We start from the raw sequence: 21,731 nt of genomic DNA, 5'->3' as shown, positions 1-21,731 counted from the left end.
CACTGCCTACAAGAGGGAAAACCTACAGTGGGTGCAACACTGCCATCATTGGAAGGTGCGCTGAAGTGATAATGGATTTCATCTCTGCTGTGCCAGCTTGTTAGTATGCAAGGAGCTCCCCGCAAAGCATTAAAAAGGATAGCGGAGTATCCTAGTAGTGGGAGTGGAGTTAGTGCCTCTCAGCCAGGTGCCCGGGACTCCCACGTACCTCCCCAGCAGCTGTTTTGAGATACACAAAACGTTTTGACCTCAGAGCAGGCTTGAACGCCTGAGGATCTTCTAATTGTTTGCTGCGAGGTTATGCAGCAGCGTGCCTCTGCCAGCTGCGAGGAGATCTCTGGTAGGCTACGCATACTGTCCCGTTGGACAGCCTACCAAGCTGGAGCCCTGGGTGTATTTTTTCATTAATCTCACTAGAAGCAACCCAGTGGGACTCAGTGACCACCCTAGAGCAGCGGTTCAGCCCCTGCTGTGCTGCACAGGCTTTGCTTATGCATAGGAAAGGATTCCTCGCTATTTCCCTATCCAGTTTTGTGAAGCTGAGGCAGGGGGAAGGGAAGTCATTCTTCTTACTGAGCTAAGAGACCTCTATCAAAATGGATGTTATCCACCTAATACTGTTCCAACCCAGGTATTGAATCATTCTGCTTTCTTACAGGAAAAAAAAATAAATTTGCCTCTGAAGTTGATTATTTAACTTTTAAAAAAAATCTCTAGAGAAAAACAAAAACAAATGCTAACAAACAGTAACAGCACTGATGGGAACACAAATTAAAGGGAAAGAGCAAGTGAAAATCTGAGCTGGCAAACTCTTGCCTTAGGACATTGTATATATAATGAGATCGAGGAATGCAGGCAGCATAAACTCACCACTATCTTATTTCTTTATCAGATATGTGACATTCTCCTAGCTAGGAGCAGAAATTATTTTACAGAATGGTACAGGAGGATGTGATGAGGGAGAAAAAGGAAAGGGGAGACCTGAATTCAGATTGCATGTAATAAGGAATGGTTTAGTAGGTCAGGTTTAATAAGCAGCAGTCTTGGAAATAGATTTTTAATGGAAATGGAGTATAAAATCAAACCGTGAGTGTTGGTTTGAAATACAGTACCAGTTCGTGCAGTCCTTTTTGTTTTGAAGTACGTGTCACGAGTCATGCTGGGAGATGTATCCAAACTTGACAGTTTTATTTTTAATGGGTGTTTTCCAGGATCCTAAGCACTTTATGTGCTGCTGCTATGTATGCTGATCTCTTGTAATGGTGATCAGCATGTAATGGTCCTCATTTTCTATTAAGTTGCATGAAAGCAAAATTCTGCATTTGCTATTGCAGACAATATTGCTCACCTCAAAATGCACACTCCTCTCTTCTAGCTCCCCATTTACTCCAAAATTATGGCCATATTGTTCGTCTTTGATCTAGATCTCCTGAATGTCTGGCTGAGTTGAGTTGCATTACTGTGCATTTCTGGAAAGTGACTTAATCAACTCTTCCATGCCCTTGGAGTATTTATTTATCGGAAGAAGGATGGATTGTCTCATTCAGGCCATCACAAACACTGGGTCAACAACTTCAAACAGAGAAATGAAAAAATAATTAAAAAAAAAAAAAACCACACACAAACAAACTAGGTCAAATCATCCAAGCGCAGCCAGATCCCAAGTTTTAGGACCTGGGGCAGAAATAGGAAGGTTTTTTTTTTTTTCCTACATGAAGAGCAGATCTTTGTACACATTGTGATATGATGGTGGGGAATTGCAAATGCGGTGGAATGCATAAATTAAAGATTATTCTGTTGGATGAACTTGGTACAGATCATTCAGGAGATTAAAGTAAGGTTAATGTCAAGTGTACAGGTTTTTTTACAGTATTTTTACAGTACTCCAGCTATGCTAACTGGCTATTGCCAGCATAAAATAAAGCAGCTTCGATGGTCTGGTCTCTGTTCTGCTGCGATGTGGTGGGCCCATGGGAGCACTGCTGAATTACAGCAGCTGAGGACCACGTCCCAGATTTCAGCCACCTCTGTAAAACGAATACAGCGTAAGGTACAGAATATGGGAACACTTCTAGAGCTACAGGATCCTCCTGGTGATGAGGTAGTGTGGTTTTCCAGATACCCAGACTGAGGTTGTAGGGCTTATGATGAAAGCTTTGGTTTGCCAAAGTGGTCAAATTTATCTAAATAAATAATATCAGAATAAAATGAAAATTCCCCATAGTCATCTTTTCATGAAGTCATAGAATAATTTAAGTTAGAAGGGACCTCTAGGGATCATCTAGTCCAGCCCCCTCTTCAAAATGTGTCCCTGTCCTCATGTTTGGCCACCTTTATTAATGAATTAGATTTCACCAGAATTTGCTTTGTTGCAGCATGTGTCACTTCTCATGTCTAAGAAGAGTCTGATTTCATCTTCTGTAGTCCCTTCCTATTTCACAGTTGAAAGCAGCAATAAAATCTTCCTTTAGCTTCCTCTTTTGATGGCTGAACAAATGCAGTTCTCAGCCTCTGCTTGTGCTTAGTCTCTCGTTGTTTTGTTGGAAAATTAGAAGTAGCACAATTATGTAACTAGGGTACAGTTTTTGCATTGTTCACTAATCTCTGTGAAAGCTTTATCACATCCAACACATAATTTAAAAAATATTTTACATCTTTGTATGCTACTTAACTTTTGTGTCTACTTAGAAGGTTTCAGACTTAAACATTCTCTTCTGTGGTTGTGTTTAACAATGCTCTAGATATGGACAAGACTTGTTAGAAGACCAGTAGTTCCCTGAAGATTGCGTCTTACAGTCTAGTGCAGATTTTTAAAAGTCCTTTTTATCCTAAGTGCATGTAACTCTTCAAATTTTCATAGAAGTACCTTCACTCCTCCTTTAATCATCTTATCTCAGCCAATGTATACTTCCTTCACAAGTGCCTCTGGTTCCTTGATCATCGTAGCTGCTTTGAATGCTGCCTCCAAGTGGGTCCTTGTTGAGCAACCCCGAACTGACCTCAATATCCCAAAGAACACAAAACTGTAGGGCCTAACACAAGAAATCTTTGACAAGGTGAGGAACCAAATCCAGCTTTTCCTGCATCCTGTTCTTTTATTGAAGCATGAAATTATCCTTTTACATCAAAGGAAATTCAGCAAACCTGGCTGTTTATCCCCAGTAGTGGGATAACTATGTGTGGCTCTTGGGCAGTGAGTTACGTCTTCTTTTTGATGATTACATGGCTTTGGTGCTCTTAGCATTTACTTACCTAGAGATGTAAATTAATTTACAGTATGTAATGATCGTGCTGCAGTTCTACCAATGCTAAAAAGTTTGAAGTAATCCCGTTAAAAACAAAACATATTCTTCCTTTAAGGGGAGGTGGTTAGAGCTTATATCTCAGAAGTGACCTTTTCAGATGGTCTAGACCAATAGGAAAAACAATAGAAAATACTTGTTAAGTCTTTTCTGATGTTTTTGTTGTCCTTTCCTTAAGCAATGTTACCTTGCAAGAAAGTCACTTTTTCATGTGGCATTGCAAGCTTTGGCATTTGCAGTGTTGATGTACTTCAGATTGACTCTGAGCTTTCATTAGCTGACTGTTATGAAGATTTAAATGCAGGCATTTAAATATTTTTCCTATTGGTCTAATGTGTTCGTGCAGTTCATAAACAGAAATGGTCATAAAAAGGTTTGATGCTGCCTTTTTATGGCTATAATTAATCTTGCATTTATTTCAATAGGAGAGAAGAGCAGGAAAATGAAAGGTGAGCATGTAAAGCCCTCTACGTATAATTGTTTAACAGCCCATAAATATTGAACTAGTAGAAACTGAAGAGATTTTCAGAAATACTCAGACAGGTTTTCATTGCCCAGTGCTTTCGTTTTTTCCGTTCTCTTCCTGCTTGCTTTCTGAAATTCAGATTACCTGATTTTTACATTTATATACATACATACATATATACATATTTTTATTTTTTTTTAAATAATGATTGGCTTACCAACTATGACTGATGTGAAAAGAAAATCATTTCTGGGAATCAAAAGCAAGTCATAATTTGAGAACTGAAATATTTAGCTAACTGAATGAAACAGTATTGTGCTGTAGGGGCACGGAAAGCAACCCTTTTCCATTTCTTAAGTGGGTGAATTATGGTGTGAGGAAAATATTTTAAGAAGTGAAAATGAAATTACATTGTCTAACATTTTTCACATTTAAATGGCTTGTGGTTTAATACCATAATGGATTTATTGTACATTGAAGCTGTGATTCCTAATTCCACCACTTTTACTTAACAGACAGTTTTCCTATCTTTGTCTGTTTATAGAGTTGTAGGATCATGTTTACATTCAGGACAAGCTCCCACTGAAATCATCTGCAGTTTTAATAAGGGTCTCGTGATACTCTATCCTGCTTCCTTGAGGATTAGGATCATGATTAAGACTCGTTTAATATGCAGCCTTTGCATGCTTGGGTAGATAATTTATGTAACTTGAACCTTGCACTGGAGATTTTCAGTTCTCTGAAATGCTTTCAGGGATATTGTGCTCGAGGTTGAGGCATGGTCACTGCTAGCACTGCCTGCACGTGTGAGGGCCATGTGGCCTTCCCCCTGTGCATTTGTGGAGTGCCGTGGGTGTCCGTAGCTGCTGAGAGCCTTCGTCAGGGCTTTGCTGTAGCAAGAGTTTCTGGCTTCCTATCTAGGGACACTATTCACTGGCTGTTTGCAGAGTGACAGATTTCAGCTCACCCCTTCTGTCCTGGATTTTAACATACTGAACCATGTTAAGCATCCTTTGTATTAAAATACCAGAGGCCGTAGCTCAGTAACTTTGTTAGAGCACACATGCTTACGTGTTCTCATATGAATGCACTAATGCCAGTTATCACACCATTTTTCGGGCTTATACTGCTTACTAGTCATCTTACCATGCCATTTGAGTGCCTGCAAGTTCTACAAGACTTTGGTTCTACAGTTCTGAATTTTCTGCTTTATGATACAGCTTGTAAATACTAGTCGTTTTAGTATGAACGTAACCATGCTTCTCCCTTTTTTGTAAGGTGAGAAGCATGTCTAGCGTGTTTGACAGTCAGCAATTTCTAGTCATTGCCTGTGCAATAAAACAAAATCATGTAAAACTATAGACATGTATTTAGAAGTGCATGTACACATAAAGTAATGGTATGCCATTCAAGCATTTCAGCAGGTATGTTGGCACTGTATGGAATGTGAATGAGAAATGGTAATTACATTACTGAATTCAGCTAGAATTTGTATGTTTCTGCTTCAGTTCCTGCATCTAGATATGTTGCAAGACTCAAACTTGGAGCTGAGTTGTGTGAACCAGCAGGGCTATTTGTAATGAAGGGAAGGTATAGATGGTAAGGGAGCGCCTTTTTTTTTTCTCAGCCACAGGTCTACATACCACTATTCTTGTGCAACAGCCTGAACAAATTCAATTAAAATGCCATCTAAGCTGTCTGTTCCATTCTCTGAAAAAGAAAACGGGTGGGGGTTTCTTTGTGTGTGTAGAAAAGATGAAATGTTCCCTCTGAGAAACACAATTATTTTAACAGCAGCGGGGTCTTAGCAGAATTTCTTTCTATTTGCACATATAAAGGTATTTAAGAGCAAGGACATCTTAGACATCATTAAGTATATATTTGTCTACTGAACCCTTTTTCTGCCCTGAGTTCTTCATGTTTTATTGGTCCCTTTGAGCAGAGGAATTCATTTCTTGATATCTTCACCACCTCAGAAAAGTTGTCACATTAGTGTGGAAAAGCAACATCATCATTTGGTACGAGATTGGTGATCTTGATGAAGCAATTGTCTCTGTGTGACCATGCAGATGATACCAGCACTGCTGCAGAATGATTTCCTTTCAGCTGCTGTGGATGCTGGAGATAGTGTAACGCAGTGTGACACCGTATGCCTTCACAGTGTGAATTTTTGAAAAGTCCTGGGTGCTGTCTGTATGCTCTGTCCTTTGACAGAGCAGAGAGGAGATGCTGTGATAGCAGATACCAGGTGAAATCCCGATGTTGCAGCATACTTAGGGAACCTTTTCATTTTGAAGTGAATAAGGTACGGATTTCAGGTAGCAGGAAAAAGCGTTTTACAATGAATACTGGCAGTTTCCTGGAGACCTGTACGTTTTTTTCTTTCTACAGTTTTTATCGCTCATCTTGGCAGGTTTAGTTATGTTTGCTCATCTGGGGACCTTTTGTGGCTTTAGTTTCCCTGTTGATAAGAAGCACTTTTGCAGCCATAATCTCTTTTACGATGGATATGGTCTCAGTGCTGCTTGGCTCCTTTATCCTTTGTATAATTTTGTCCCCCTAGTGTTCTGTGGGGCTTTTTTCTCCCTGTTTTGATTAGAATTGGAGTAATCTCTGTGAACCAGAGAAAGAAAATGAGCCTGGGCAGAGGGAAAATGAAAGAGCAGCTGCTGATACAGAGGCTCAGAGAGCCCCCCGGCTTTATGCTGGACTCTTAGCCACAGTTGAGAGACTTCTGAAGAGATGTGTTTTCACCGCTGTTTGTAACCAGCGGGCTCTCGGATCCCAGCACACAGTCTGGGAGCATTCCTTCCTCCTCACGCTCAGGGTACACGGTCACTTCATGGTTAGCCTGAGGAAGAAAGGGGAAGAACCCAGCGTGCCCACGTGCATTCACACATGAGTTCCCAAGTCTCATTTGTGCTATTGAGTTTCTAGAGAAGTGGCACAGCCTCTGCTGGGCCAGATAGTCTGTAATACTGGTCCGTATGTGGCTGGCACCGACTGCAGGGCACCCACGCTGCTGACCAAGGTGAGGTGTTTGAGGTGACTCGGTCAAGTAGCCCAATGTGGTAGATATATATATCTATATATACATATATATATAACGCCAGCCGGGGATTCCTCCTGATGCCTCTGACCTCTTTGACCATGTGTATAATGATACTCCAGCTTCTCAGAGCAGGAAATGAAAATCTGCTTATCAGTTACCTGTAAGTACAACTAATAGTGTTTCACTTTTACAAGTATTTGATTGCTGGCATGTTTAGAAATGGCATGGTAATCAGAGAAGTTGCTACAGCTGGAAATGATTAGTAGGAAATCAAGATAAAATGCTATTGGTAAAATTTTCTAATCTTCCAGATTTATCAGAGTACACCAAGCTTTCATACAGTTTATGTAAAAAAAAAAAAAAAAACAAAAAAAACCTTGTAATAATAGATTTAATTAAATCAATCTGTGAGGAAAAATTAACGTGGGCTTTGGAAGAAGCAATTCAGATCTCTCAACTAGTCAGATACAATGTTTTGTTTTGTTTTTTTTTACAAAGGAAAACATGTCTAAGTTTCTAGTAGGGCTTTTGATTATTTTAATCAATGGTTTCTTCTCAGCTTGCACAATATGTTCATTTATAAGAAACAGCACTGCTGTGGAAGATCACAATAGAACAATCTATGGGTGGTTTTTTTTGCATAATTAAAGTTTCATTTTATTTCCTTAATTACCTAACTGCTTATCTGATACAAAACTCACTGAAACAGTTCCTGATTCATTATATTGAAGCCAGGCAGCAAACTAAACTGCGTTAAAGGGATTAAAGAAATGTTTTCAACTTTAAAAGCATATTTTAAATCCTTTTTGCACTCAACTGCTCTATTCTGAGCCCTTTCTAAATTGTACTTCTATCTGATAACCAGCAAGCACTTTACACACCGTGATTACGTTCAGTGATTATTGCAGCACCAAGATGTGCGTGAGGTGCTTCAGAAAGCAGCTCACACATGGGTCTGTTAATAGTGTTCACCATTTCCTTTATAATTAAGTAATTGCATTTGCTCCTGAGCTTTACTGAAGCCAGTGGGGTTCTGCACAGACCCGTGCAGCTGCTTTCTAACACAGAGCTTACACCATGGGGAAGTTACTCCCGTGTGGGGTTTTTAGAGTGGATTTGTATTAGAGCAGACACAAGTAAAGCAAGAAGACTAATGAAACGGAGGGAGAGCAGAAGGAGTAGAACAAAGATGATGATAATAGGGTCAAAGGGTCCTTCATCTGAGGCCAGGAATAGCTTGATCATTACACTTACACATAGATGTATAATTCTCTTAACGAGATTATTGTAGATTTGGCAAAAGAAGCCTTCGAGGGTGATTTGAGGAAGAGGATGAACAAGAAGTAGGACAAGATGCAAGGTGCAGGGGGCAGAGCAAGCAGCAGCTGAGGCAGGAGGGTGAAAGGAAGGAAGAAACACAAGTATGGTTCCCGTGGCAGAGCACGGCTCTTCTGCTTTGCATGCTAAGGTAGCAGTACAAAATGGGGATATTGGTACGTGTTCCTCAAGGGGCTTGCATGACATTTCTGAGGAACGTTGCTGAGATGCAAGGGGGCTGCAGGTGAGTGATGTGAAGTGTCACCATCTACAAAGACAGAGTGGTGTAATTTTGTCCAAACTGCTCACATTGGTGCCGCCGTATCTTACTACGTGGTTAGAGTAATAATGTATAATCTGCTGATTATACTGCTCTTTGATAGACACAAGTTAATAGTAGGGCTATGAATTGTGGTTGGATTTTACCATTGGGATTAGAAGCTCTTAATTTAGGTACTCTTCTTGGTCTAATTTCTTGACAGATTTTTTATTGACTCAGTAAAATCTGACAGCATAAGGACATTTTAAATTTTACATTGCTCTTTCACTATCCCTTACGTAATTTTTTTCATAATTCTTTAATGAACTTTTTTCTTAATTTACCATTTTCTACGAGGTAAAGGAAAGGAGTACAGCCTAGGCTTTCAGAAGTACGTTTTTCAGAAGTGTGCAAAGAAGTATCTGTACAGGTTTGGGGCCAAGACTTCTGGAAAAGATTAGCAATTTTTAAATCCACCTTTTCTGAAAGCTTCAAGGTAGGCAGTTTCTTCTGAGCTGAATATCCTAAATTAATGGCTTCTGGAAAGCCATTTCTTTTGCAGACTCCTGTAGTGCTAGTGGGAAGGGAGGCATCTGGCCCTGTCCATGCTTTAATATCATGTGTACATGCATCAGTAGTTTAGTAAGGGCAGTGAGGTGCACAGGCTCTGACAAGAATTGAGCTTAAGCAACTTCTTCAAATCCATCAGTGTGAGAGTTTAAAAAAAAAAAAAAAAAGTTTTGAGTCTGTGTAGCCTTCAGGCACAGAGCATCCTTCCCATATGTGCTCTCAGATTTTGCATCTTGCTGTTTTAATCCATGCTGTGGGTGGACTTCATTGTCCTGGAATTTAAAGGTCACCGCTGCTACTTCCAGCTGCTGTTGGATTGTCAGGATGGATATTTGGGTTGTCTACAAGTTAGCCCATCATTGTGGAATAGCAGCGTGACATTGTCCCAGTACTGGTTGCACTCCTGTTCTTCAGTGCATCGTGAACTATTCCTTGCTACTTTTCATGAGCCAGCAATCTCGGCTGTGACATTTTCAGGAGAAACGTTTGTGTGTCAGAATTATGAGGAAAAAGCAGAATTGTGATTGTTGTTCTTCTTCTTTACTTTCATTGCCAAATTTTGCTCGTATAAACAACACACCTTGTTTTATTTGAAATGCATATTTATCCTTTTAAAGGATACTTGCAATGAAAAATAGAAAAAGTAACTGATCTGAACAGTACTTACTGGTGGCTTCATATTGCTGGTGGCCTGAATTCTCGACACAGTTCTGAGTGCCAATATGCAAGATTTTGTTTTATGTAGTAGTGGCCACTGTGTTATGTTTATGTATACCAACTTTATGCACATGTGTCTAAGTTCTTACAATTTCCTTCCACAGACCGGTGAGCAAGGAGTTTCCATGTGTGTAATTCTGTTTGTGAGATGGGAGCCCGTTATATTTCCATAATCTGTTATAAAACATTTGTCATTTTTAAAAGCTGTCTTCAGGAGAAAACATTTAGACTGCATTTAGTAACATAAATCGAAGTACTTTTCTCTTTACACATATTATAAGAAGCTGTGAGGAGTTATTTTGTGGTGATTTCTAAATACCAGGGAGATGACCACTATGAAAACATTTGAGGTAGCTTGAAGCTATAAAATAATGTTTAGAAAAGCTAAAGTAAATCTAAAAAATAAAGATAAAAGGAAGCAATCCCTCTTATATGTAATAAATAGAGGAGAGATCTCTAAAATTGTGCACAACAAATATAAAAATAATCATAATGGGATTCAGGTTCCTGGAAGAAGTGTGTTCAATGATTTTGGAAAATCAGGAACTTCAGAACTGTGGGATAAGTTCTTTCTTTTTCATAGCCTAGCAATGTTTCTGCACATTCTTCCCTTTCACTTGGATTTTTTCATTTATCTCCTATGTTCCTGGCTTGGAAGAAGTGTTTTCTTCCAAAGAGTGTAAAACAGCTTCCAGTGGAAGCTGTTGTGTAACATATGTCCCAGAAGGAATGAATACATCCCTATCTGCTCATCAAATATTATGAGAAGTGGGGCTGATGTTTCTGGCTTCCAAGACACGTTCTCTCTCCTACTGAGCCAAAGAGAAAGTGTTGGTAGTTCAAACCCGCACATGTGCAGACTTTCTCCGTACTGTAATTGCCCACTTTCCCAGAGATCCTTCGAGATCAAACGGACTGGATGGAGATGAAGGAGAGGTTTGAGAGAGGCAGAAAAAGGAATATCAGTAGCACGCAGCTCTTTAGTGTGACAATGTGATGCACAATTACGGCAGCCATGGGCAACACGCAAAGTACAGGTGCACAAATCTGTCTCTTAAAAATCACGTACTAGGCCTGGAGCTCTTGCACATGGCATGGTATATACGTGCTGCTGAGTAAAACCATGCTATGAACTGGGCCTATACACTACTGAGGCTGGGCAGAAAAGTCTGGTTGTTCTGTTAATTTAACGTCCACAAGAGTACCTTGTATCCTCATTGTGAATATGCTTCCAAAATTTGCACATGATTTTTTTTTTTATATATCCTGGTTCATTAACAATAAACATTGGTTCAAAACAGTGCTGGAATCACGGTGCTGGGATGACTTCTAGGCTGGTCTTATTCTTCTGTGTGGCCTCAGTGTTACCTTCACTGAAGTTACTGATGTCAAGAGACTGATGCAATCGGGTAATACGCTTGAATGTCGATTTGAGCACACTTCTCCAGGCACAGTCAGTCAGGATATTGGGGTTATTGCAAATAGTAAGAAATAGGTACTTGATTTTGCTGATTTCACATGGCTACTCTTGGGTTGTTGTGTTTGTTTTTTTTTTTCCCCAACAGGATGAAGAATTCTTTAGGTTTTGAGAAAGTTTTCATATTTCTGGTTACATTTTAGGAGCATGAAAGAGACTATTTCCTGTACAGTTTGAAGGGTGTACAGATTCAGCTCAGCCTTCATTATTAACTCCAGCCTGGGATCATCAGAAGTGTGTGTTGTTCCAGGCTTAGGCTGTAATTGTGACAGGGATCAAAATATCTGCCAGGCTGTCCTTTCCCTCTCGTAAAAGCAGATTAGCAGCCAGGCATCTGTTTTCTTCAGGGTGGCACAGATGCCCGCCCGTGCTGCAGAGGAGCTGACTCACTGCGGTATAGCTGACCTTTCTGCACGGCGTAGGCTGGTGAATGGAAGGTGCACACATGCTTACCTGTCATCCCGTGCCCCCGATGCTAGCAGGCAGGGGCAGAGGCTTCTTGCTCTTGTTGTTAATGTGATGCTGGGCTTTGGGGCTTCCAGCAAAGCTCTTAGTCTGTTAGATCCTCTCCCCATGAGTTCTGCTTGTCTTCTCCCCTGCAGTTGGCAGGTGGGAAACCTACATAAAGACAGCTCTGTCTCGTTGTTCGAGGAGGTTTTGGAAAGGTTAGGCACTGTTAGTGCAGTAAGCTGTTTAAAGTTCTGACATCAGACTCCCTCAAGTCTTAAGTGACTGGAAGGGAAATTATATCTGACCTGCATAGGAAATGAGGTGTGCTGTCAACTTGAAATGCATAAAAATTACTTATTTTAGACCAAATGCAATCTTACCTACATACGGATGACAGAATCTTGTCTCAAAGTTCTATTCTTCCGCTTTTAAATATGCTAGGTTAGAAAGAAAGTCTTCCTACTGAAAAAGTTAAAAAGCCAAATAACCAACCCTTAAGACCCAGTATCCTATACTACATCTGTGAGCTTTTACCCTTGGTATGTGGGTCAGATTCTTGCAAGTAAGGATAATTCAGTCTCACTGGCTTAACAAAAAGTTTCATGAGCTAGATTTTGTTTGTTTAGCTTATAAACCTTGTTTCCATAGAAAAACAGCATAAGAAAAAAAATCAAAAGTTGAAATTATTACCATCTAGGTACGAGGGGTATTCAGATAATAAAAGACATTGAATAAGGAAACCTGGAAGTATGCATGAAAAGTTTATGGTCAGGTATGTTAAGAATTATGAGGAATTCTTAACCGTATGAAAAGCAAATCCATTACCACCAATGGTTCACTCGTCCAGAAATCTTTATCAATTGAAATCTTTAAATCAAAATAGATACCTGTCTTAACCAGATTATCTACCTGTCAATGTAGAAATGACAAACTTTTGCTGTGTGTTTGGCTGGTTTTAATGGTCTCATGGCTTTTAAACGTGGGAATTTGTCTCAGCTGGTGCAAACAGACTTCAGCAAAGCTGCACAATTTATGCATCAAGACATTTGGCCCAGGTGCTGCAGGCTGCAGTATGCTCTCCCACCGGCAGTTAGTCCATCTGGGAATTCTCTGGGCATCCAGATCACTGGGAAGGATTTTTCAGGGCAAAAATAGCCTTGTTCATCTAAGGGAAAAGGGTTTGTTCGTGGGTAGGGGAGAGCCACTCTCCTTCCTCCTCCCCAACCTCATCATTTGTAAATCACCAGAGGTAGTCAAAAGATGCTGTGACAGGACCCTCAGTCAGCCAGAGCTTGTATGTGACGCTGCCTAGATCTGTCCTTGTATTTAACATCTTTTTAAAAAAAAAAAAGTCCAAAAAGGATGTAAGACAGAAGATCAGCTTTAGTTAACATAAAAATTGGTGTCAATAACAAAAGAGGAGAAAAAGTGTGTCAGAATAGACATTTTAAAAAGTATTAATAAACAGTGGTTTTTCTGCCCACCGTGTCTATCCAGGACAGTTTCAGGCAACTGATTTCTGAGTTGCAGCTAACTCTGCATCCCTAAGAAGTTTTTTGTTTTTTGTTTCTTTTTTCAGCAGGCTGAGACCTGGCTCCTCACTCCTGTCCCTCCCCACAGCCTGCTGCAGCAGTGCTGCTCGCAGACCACACACTCTCTGCTAGTCCAGCCCTGTACTCTGAATATTTCTTTCTCTTAAGTGTGCATAATAACTCTGAAAGACAGGAGGCATCTCTATCTGCTTCCAAGGGATTCTACCAAACCAGCTACTTTAAATATATATATATATATATATCTTAAGGTTCATGAGGGAGAGATTATGGACAAGCAGGACCAATGCTGACTGTCATAGGCATCAAGAAACCTTTTTTCTGTTCTATGATCCTTGGCGATCTGTCTTTCCTAAAAAAAAAAATGGGAATGGAAACCAGGAAAAACCTCTGAAAGGAAACATTTCACATGGATGAAAGATGTAACTGATGAGATTTTGCAGTGTCAGCTTCTTGCCTGGTAGGCAGATTGATGGCAGTATTCTTATGGACTTAACTCCTGCTTGATGAAGAGCAATTATCTAATATACAGTGATACTTCTGTGCACCCTTAATCAGCACAAAATTCCAGAGATGGAAAGACACTGCTGTAGATAGAGGAAGGTGTTTTCTGCCACTGGCAGGTTTTGCAGGCAGACCTGCCTGAAGCAGGCACACTGCCTGTCAGGATTGGGCCCACCAGGAAGGGGAAGCAGACACGCACAGTAAAAGCAGGCTCCCCTGTCTGAGCAAACTCTGGCTCATTTTCTTCTGATCAAACGTTCTTGGTGTGAAAGGTGCAGCTTGGATTCTTTAAAGCCTCTCATTATAGGTTATATTTAGAAGTGGGAAGAATATATTATTAATTGTAAGGATGCTCTAAAGCAGAGAAGCTGTTTAATCCATGCACTTGATGAGCAGAAGACTTACTGTACTGAAGGAAGGTTACACAATTAACAGTATATTCATTAGGAGTTCATCAGATATCAAACTATCCTTATCTCTACTACCCTAAATATCTGACATATATACTAGTATATCTGACAATTTTCTCGTTATTGCTTAAATGATAAGAGCAAGAGACAGGAACTGCCACAGGAAGGTGGATGTAATACAGTTCACATATATATTATCTGCCAGATTACATAGATTATTTTACATTTTAGTTTACAGACTATTCTCCTGCTGTCCCAATGTAAATCAGTGAGGTTTGCTGAGAAGAAATGAAAGCTTTTGCCACATCGGTCTTGCCTTATGTGTTGCTACATGGGTGCAAACAATGTGTAGCCACTTACTGTGAGGATCATTAGAGTTTTTTCATATTTTTTGTTCCCATTACACTCCTTTTATAAAGCTAGCTGGCCAATGGGTTCATCCCAGCATCGCTGTGCATGCTCACATTAATCTGTTCAGCACTTTCAAATCCACGGTCTGTGCTGTTCAGCATTTCTACAGCTTAAGTGATTTTTAGAAGTACTTTCAAAACATTTTAATATGATTTGTTTCTGTCTTCAATTTAAGATAAATATCTAGTACCAGATCTTTGTTAATGGTTTGATATAGTCTGATGGACTGTTATTTAAATTGTGCTTACAAGCCTGTTTTAGAGTTGAAGTTGAGCATTAGTAGGGTTCAGAAGTGAGGAAGGTAAGAGCTTAAGTGTGCCATAATGTGTGTGAAATAAGCCTTCTTCTGGAATCTGCTTCTGGCTTTGCTGTAATAGGACCAGAGCACTTTGGTATGTATATTATGGGGAATTCTAGAAATTAATATATGGGAAGAAAAATATATCAGTGGTTATCGGTAGCTTTTTAGTGTTCAGCTTCTCAGCCTCCTTAGCTCCTGCTGCTGTGCTCAATAACTTGTCTAAGAACTGGAGCAGTGACTGAGGTGGTGTTGCTGGTAGGCTTAAGTGCTAGTTTCTCTTTAACAGTTCAGGATCACAGTGCCACAGAGTTGGAGGGAGGTTAGAAAACTCCTTATAATTTGTATCAGTAAAACAAAAACAGTCAAATACCATTTGATTCAATAAAAAGTAAATGCATCTCTTGTCTAAAATTATCTGTACAGAAATTGTTCCAAGATGCTTTCAGACTTCTGAGTTACAAAACACACAGGGAAGTATGACTGATTTATTGGGTGCTGCAATCCGGAGGATTTTGTCACTGAATCTTTAGTGAAGAAGGTTGATGTTAATAAAGCTGCAATGTATTTAAACCTAAAGCCTACAAATAAAGAAGTATTACTATGGATCGGGAGAATATAGGTATTGCCAGTGTTTCTGTAGAGAACATCTCTTCCTGCAGTCTCTTCTAAGTCATGAGGGATAGGCTTCATAAATCAAGGCTTCAGAGCTGGGTCTGGTGTGCCCATTGGATGCCCAGATAACAGGAATTAGGCTGTGCTGCTTACACCCACAGCTGACACTGCCAGCCTGCTACCTGAATAGATGACAAAAGACTTGCAGTAAGTCACACATTGCTGGAGGAAGGCTAAGGCAGTTGTTCCCCAGCTGCTCACCTTTGCTCTTCAAGGCCATCGTGGGCCCAGAGAGCTGTATTCAGCAGCTAAATGCATCGATTTGTCAACTGTGGGGCTGCGTGAGAAAGTTTGAAAGTTGTTCAAAAATCTGTTTGCCCACCAGGCTTTGGAATCTCTGATCTAGGGCAGTGAACAAGTTTTTCTTTCAAAAGTTGCATTTCTCAGGGTTAATTAGCTGACTTCCATTCATGCCTAGCTTGTGCTGCCTTAACCTCCTGACTCTCATTTCTTCTTTGACGCTCTTCTTTCTTCCCATAGCATGTCTGTGTTTGAACTTCACTGATTCCCAGCTATGTTGCTACCGGTCTGTGTGCTGGGTCAGCTGTTACCTTTGAGTATTTTATTCTCCTACAGCTCTCCTGAATCAGAATCGTCTTGAAAGCATCATGCATCACTAATCATGGGGGAACACAGTGGATCACGATACATTTTAAAGGCTGTCTACAGCCAGGCTCAAGTTTTCTAAGTAGGCATCCCTGGACAGGTTTAAAAACAAACCACAAGTGTGCCAAGATAGCTCTGAACTTTGGTACAGAAACCCTTCATGAGCCATGCAGATGACTGAAGTCCCAGGGCTTGAAGCTTGCTTATTTGTTACTATAAAACCCGATGTCATTTGTCTTTTCAGCCCACTGTAGAAATATCTCACCTCATTAGGCTGTGCACAAATACAATTTTTTATAACTTATTAAAACTATTCTCAGGGCACTACCCCCGAGAATCACTTTCTTCCTTGAGGTTGTTTGCAGCATCTATGTGAAACATGCTTGTCCTGTAAAAGCCACCTCGCTTTTATTTTGGCAGTCAGTCTGTTCCAGCAATTAGAATTAATCCTGGGATTTTGAATTCCTGATTATTTCACTCTGATCTGAGAGATGATAATCGGAGCAAGGTACACGCTATCTATTCTAAACATGCTGAACCCTTTGTACACTAAGCCTATTTTATCCCTCCCATCTCTAAGGTAGAGCAGGAGTTGTGTGATTGTTGGAAGACTCCTAACCCATGCTATTGTAAGGGCTGTACTATGCAGTACAATGGAGTTAAATCCATTTCTCTGGGAACTTCTGAACAGAAATCACTGTCAAACGAACTAGACCACAGAATCTAACTTTTTATCAGGTGTATCAACTGTTAAGGCCATTTACAATATGATTTCTTGACTTTTATAGTCACATTTTCTTAGTAGCCTTTCCTAATTTGTCTTTTGAGTTGCTTATAGTAATTTATATTGTGCAGTCACGATGTGCTCTGTGCACCAGTGCCAAAGAAATTCCCGAGACGCATCCATCACAGATGTTGCTGCCCCCATGCAAGCCCTTCTCACTATAAACTGGGATCTTGTTTGATATGGTTTGGTTTGGGTTTGGCTTAACACAAGGAGGGGATAAGGGAGATTAACTAAATATAACACATAAGTTTACATAACACTCTTTAGCAGAAAATCTGATGTCTTGTAGGGTTAAGTGAAGTAAACTAAGGAAACAGCAACCTGTTCTGCACTTTTCCTAGTATCCCCATTGAGATGGGAGAAAAGGCGAGGGAAGGAAAATACCACTGCAGACTAAATGCACGTACCTTCAGCTGCAATAGTAATTTAATTCACAAGATGGATTCTGAAATGTTTATTATGCATCCCAAAAACTTCAGTGGGGATGTATCAGATGCAAGTCAGTAATGAGTGTAGACTGGAATATACACTCATATATATGCATGTATGTATATATATTATACAATATATATGCAAACTTGTGACTGAGAATTTTTTTTTGAACTGTAAATCTGCAGGAATTGGGAGCTCTGAGTATTGAATTTACCAAAACTCCCTTCCTCTCTTTTGAACAGTTGCTCGTTTAGGTGCTTGTCTTGGGTGAGATCATAGAAGTACTAGTTCTGTACACAGGCACGTATGAACATATATTTTGTTCTTGATATATCTCTGAGACAGGACCACCAGCTATGACAAAAGAAGATTTAAGGACAATATTCAAGGAGGGAAGTTCTTGTTTAAAAAAAACAAAAAAAACTTCTTTTAACAAACAACCACCAAACCATTCTTGAAGGTAATGGGGAGGTAGGAATTTTAAGGTCCATAGTAAGTGTAGCAGTGGAATTTGTGAAAGAACAATTCATTGGCATGTCCAAGATTAATTAAACCACTTTAGTATAGTATATATAAATATAAATATATTTAGTATAGTATATATAAAAATTTATTTTTATTTCTGAAGAACCTTGGAAAAATGAAGGAGGCAGTATGGAGAGGATGGGAAGTTATTTCAGTAGAGGTAGAGTAACTTCAGACCTGTAAAACGATGTATTTCCACAAAGGGGGTTCTGTTCAGTCTGTTGATGAAAAGTCTTGTGGGTTTCCCACCAGTAGAAGCTGCTTAATTACATTTTGTGTATGCTCTTAGAGTACCTGTTTGGTGAGAACCTGACAAATGGTCTTCTGAAAGTAAATCAATTCTGTTTTCTTGGGCTTTCTTGAATATACATGATGTCCGGAGCCTGAAAAGCACAGCAGTGGCACAAGAGGAAGCAAACAGTGGGGCGCCAGTTAGGCTCTGTGGTTCTGTGAAAGACTTTGTAGCCTCATGTAAAGAAAAAGAAGAATGTGCCATTGGCGGTAGTGAGTAAATGGAACCTTCTTGTCTTCTTTGCTCTTGTCTCCTTATAAATAAACCATTGTTGTCCATCCTTGGCATTTGCAGTTCATTGTGATAAATTGGTGTTGATGTGTCTGACATTTCAACCAAGTTGTTTAATGGTGCTTTTCTGAAAAGGCAGACCTTGCTATAACTCGAATTAGTCCAGTCAATATCCAGGGTAAGACCATTCACTCTCACGTACAACGCTAACCCTTTCCTTTCTGAGGGGGTGAAGAAAGGAGGAAGTAAATATTTTGGTCACGTAAGCCCAAAAGGTCTGCATTTGTGTAAGCGGCGTGCACAAACAGAAATATAAGTCTGTGTTGCAGCTGCTAAAAGCCTGTTACAAAGCACAGGCAGTGACATTGAGTCCACTTGCACTTCTGCAGTGTCTCTAGGTGAAAATAACAACGTTGCTGAAATAATGCAGAAGGATTTTCCTCAGAATTTTGCTTTGAGTTTTATGTAGGATCCTCTATCTGTTATCTGCTAGTGCTTTCTCAACAGAGTTACTATGAGCATGAAGAAGATGGTCCTACGTGTCATCAAAACACAATTCCTTTCCATGATTGTAGTCTGAACAAGAAGAACTAGAACAATTTTTTGTGTGGAGACCAATAACGTGATTAACAAACGTTGTTGTGACTTTTTTGGTGTCCCATTTCTCCTGGTATGCTAATCGAATACAAACCTCGCTCTCAAATGCACTACACAAATGCAGTGAAGTGAAGAGACAAACTTTCAAAGTGCAAAACCATGGCAGTTCATTTGGAATGATAAATCTAGCAAAGAAAGTTACTTTTATCTCATGTTTTCCCCACAGCCAGTGGGGAAAACAGTGGCCTTGTGCCACTGTCACCTCCCAGGCCTCTTGTGCTGCCTCACAGAAATGTAGCCTGTGGCCCTCCCTCTCCCTTTCCTATCATTTGCTGTCCTCTCCTCAGAGTTCTCCTCAGAGGTGCCTCGTTTCCCCTCAGCGGTGCCTCCTTTCTCCTCAGAGGTGCCGCCATCAGCAGTGAGGTGAGGCCTCTGGCACCTTCCCTCCCTGGCATCCACCGGCCTGACCTGCTGGCGTGTTGTCTTTGATCATTATGTGGCTCTGTATGAAGGTCAAAAAGTTGTATTGACTTGGCTGTATATTTTTATTTTTCCAAGTGGCATTCATCAGACTTGTAAGTGCCCATACGAGTGCTGGATATCAGCAGCAGAAGCGGTATGTCTGGGGTGGGAGCCCTCTGTGCTTGAGGGGCTGTGGGCCAAACAGACCATTTTTAGCTCCCCTTTTTCTTGTTTGAGGTGGCTGCTGGTTACCAACCAGCTGCCACAGAGTTTGTTTTTCCTTCTCTTTCCATGAGTTACTTGGATGTGTTAAAGAAGGGAGGTGGGCCCCGGCATGCAGCTCTGGGGATGGTGTCCAGAACGGCCCTGTCTTGACAAGGCAAAGTCAGCTTCCTAAAGGGTGAGGGCAAGCCTCTGGTTTTACACCATTTTGTGCAATTCACAAGTGACCTGGTTTTCAGAGGTGCTGTCTGACTTCTCTGGAAGGACACAAGTGCTTGGCACCTCCAAGTGGCCTTGCAATCATGCTTAGAGGGGACCAGGGCTGAGGGGAAAGCATGAGACGTGGTGGGACAGCTGTCCCTACCAGTGGCAGCACACAGATCTGAGTTAGCAGAGGTGATGATCCCAGTGCATTGTTGCTGGAGAGCCCTTCTTGTGTCAGGTGATTTTTATTACTGGCCTGCTGGTAAAATAATAATTAAAAAGCCTAAGTAGGATTCCCTGACCCCACTCCCTGCCTTTAGATTATGGAATGTTCCTAAATGTTATTTAGGTCTGTAGTGAGTAAATTTCAACAAAAATGCTTTCTCACCCCAGGGTTATAAAACTTCATTACATCTGCTATTAACTGTTTGTCTGTGGCAGGACCTAATTTTTCCTGATGTATTGGTTGCCCACAGCTTCTAGAAACTGCTTGTAAAAGTGCTTCAAGGTGCTGAGAAGATGGAGAAATCCTGGGATTAAATGACATTGCTTTCTAAGTGGCTGATTGATGCTTTGGGGCTGTAAGAGAGCCCTCTAAGGCCGCCTTCTGCAGGTGGAAATGGAGAGGTGTAATTTTCATCCTCTCTTGCTCAGTACTTGGGAAGCAGACAGACTTTGCATAAATTTCTTTACCAGGGCAGAGTAAGGTGAAAGATTTTTTTAGTTTTTATTTCAGAATTGAGGTTCCTCCCTTTTCAGAAGACCTGCAGCCATACGTAGGATTATCATCATTAATACCAATGGAAATGCCATTTGAAAATGTGTAACTTTTTGAACAGATGAATTGGTCTGTTTAGTAAGCAAATCCTGTCCAACTGGGTGGTGGTTCCAGAATACTAAACAATTGTTGGAACAGTGGAACATTACACATTTGAGCAGCCTTGTCACAATAAATGTAGATATGTTGCTCTTCACACAAGTATGGGAAAAAAAAAAAAAGGAATTTTTGCAATGCAGAATAGTTTGCAAGGAGACCTGATTCAAGAGGCAGCAGCACATTGTGGAGAGCAAAGCCACAGCATAAAGCTGAGCACTTCCAGGCCATGCACAGACTGAGATGGTAAGGAGAAAGTGGGAATGGGCAACCAGGCCACAAGAGCATGTAAAGAGCAGTGGGGCCTATGCATGGTTTATTGCAACACCAGGTCACTGAGATGGCCAGAAACAAGAGCCTGTCTGCAATGAAATGCTATCTAAGTTCTGTTCCACTTCCCTCAATTCCTTTGAGTTTAAAGTTAAGGGGTTATGGGGTTCTTGAAATATATAGTGTCCTTTTTTTTTTTTTTTTTGCATATAAAAGTATTGTGGTCTCTCTTGGGGAACATGTGCAGGAGATCTAAGCAGCCATACCTCAAAATCACAGTTGACTTGAGATTTCATTACCAGTTTTCTCAGGACTAAGCCATACAAAATCAAAATAACTTTTAAAAAGTGCAAACAATGTTAGCAATGTCTAGAAATATGTTAAACTTGTGTTTTTTTCTTTATTTATTTTATTCTAGCCAAACAAGTATGCCCAGCTGAAAAAATTAGCTGTGGAGACTCAAGCAACAAATGTATCCCATCGTCCTGGAGATGTGATGGGCAGAAGGACTGTGAAAGTGGCATTGATGAGGCTGGTTGCACTCCTGGTGAGTTGGAGTAATACGTTAATACATATGCAACATTTCCCCTTAGGACTATAAAAGTTCTAGAGTGACTATTACAAATTACATGTAAAAGGATGACTTTTCCTGCCAACAAAATTCATTCATTCTACATTTGCAATGCTAAGTAGTGGATTTCAGAAAAAGTGAGGAAAGACAGATTCTCCAGTTGGAGCTGGCTGGAGAATGTGAAGAGAACTCTAGTGAGA

General features: G+C 40.4%; 1 protein-coding gene across 2 annotated transcripts in view; it reads left to right on the top strand.

Moving 5' to 3' along the window:
* The window catches only part of LRP8 (LDL receptor related protein 8), a 171,163-nt gene that overhangs the window by 109,225 nt on the left and 40,207 nt on the right, over positions 1 to 21,731 (top strand). For both annotated transcript variants that reach the window (XM_040565447.1, XM_040565448.1), the window contains exon 4: positions 21,379 to 21,507. In XM_040565447.1, coding sequence (XP_040421381.1) covers positions 21,379 to 21,507 — 129 coding nt within the window. The remainder of the gene's footprint in view (positions 1 to 21,378; positions 21,508 to 21,731) is intronic.

This window comes from Cygnus olor, chromosome 8, assembly GCF_009769625.2.
Source record: "Cygnus olor isolate bCygOlo1 chromosome 8, bCygOlo1.pri.v2, whole genome shotgun sequence".
NCBI lineage: Eukaryota > Metazoa > Chordata > Aves > Anseriformes > Anatidae > Cygnus > Cygnus olor.
Note: the sequence above shows the minus strand (reverse complement) of the source record. Positions and strands in the feature narration are given on the sequence as shown.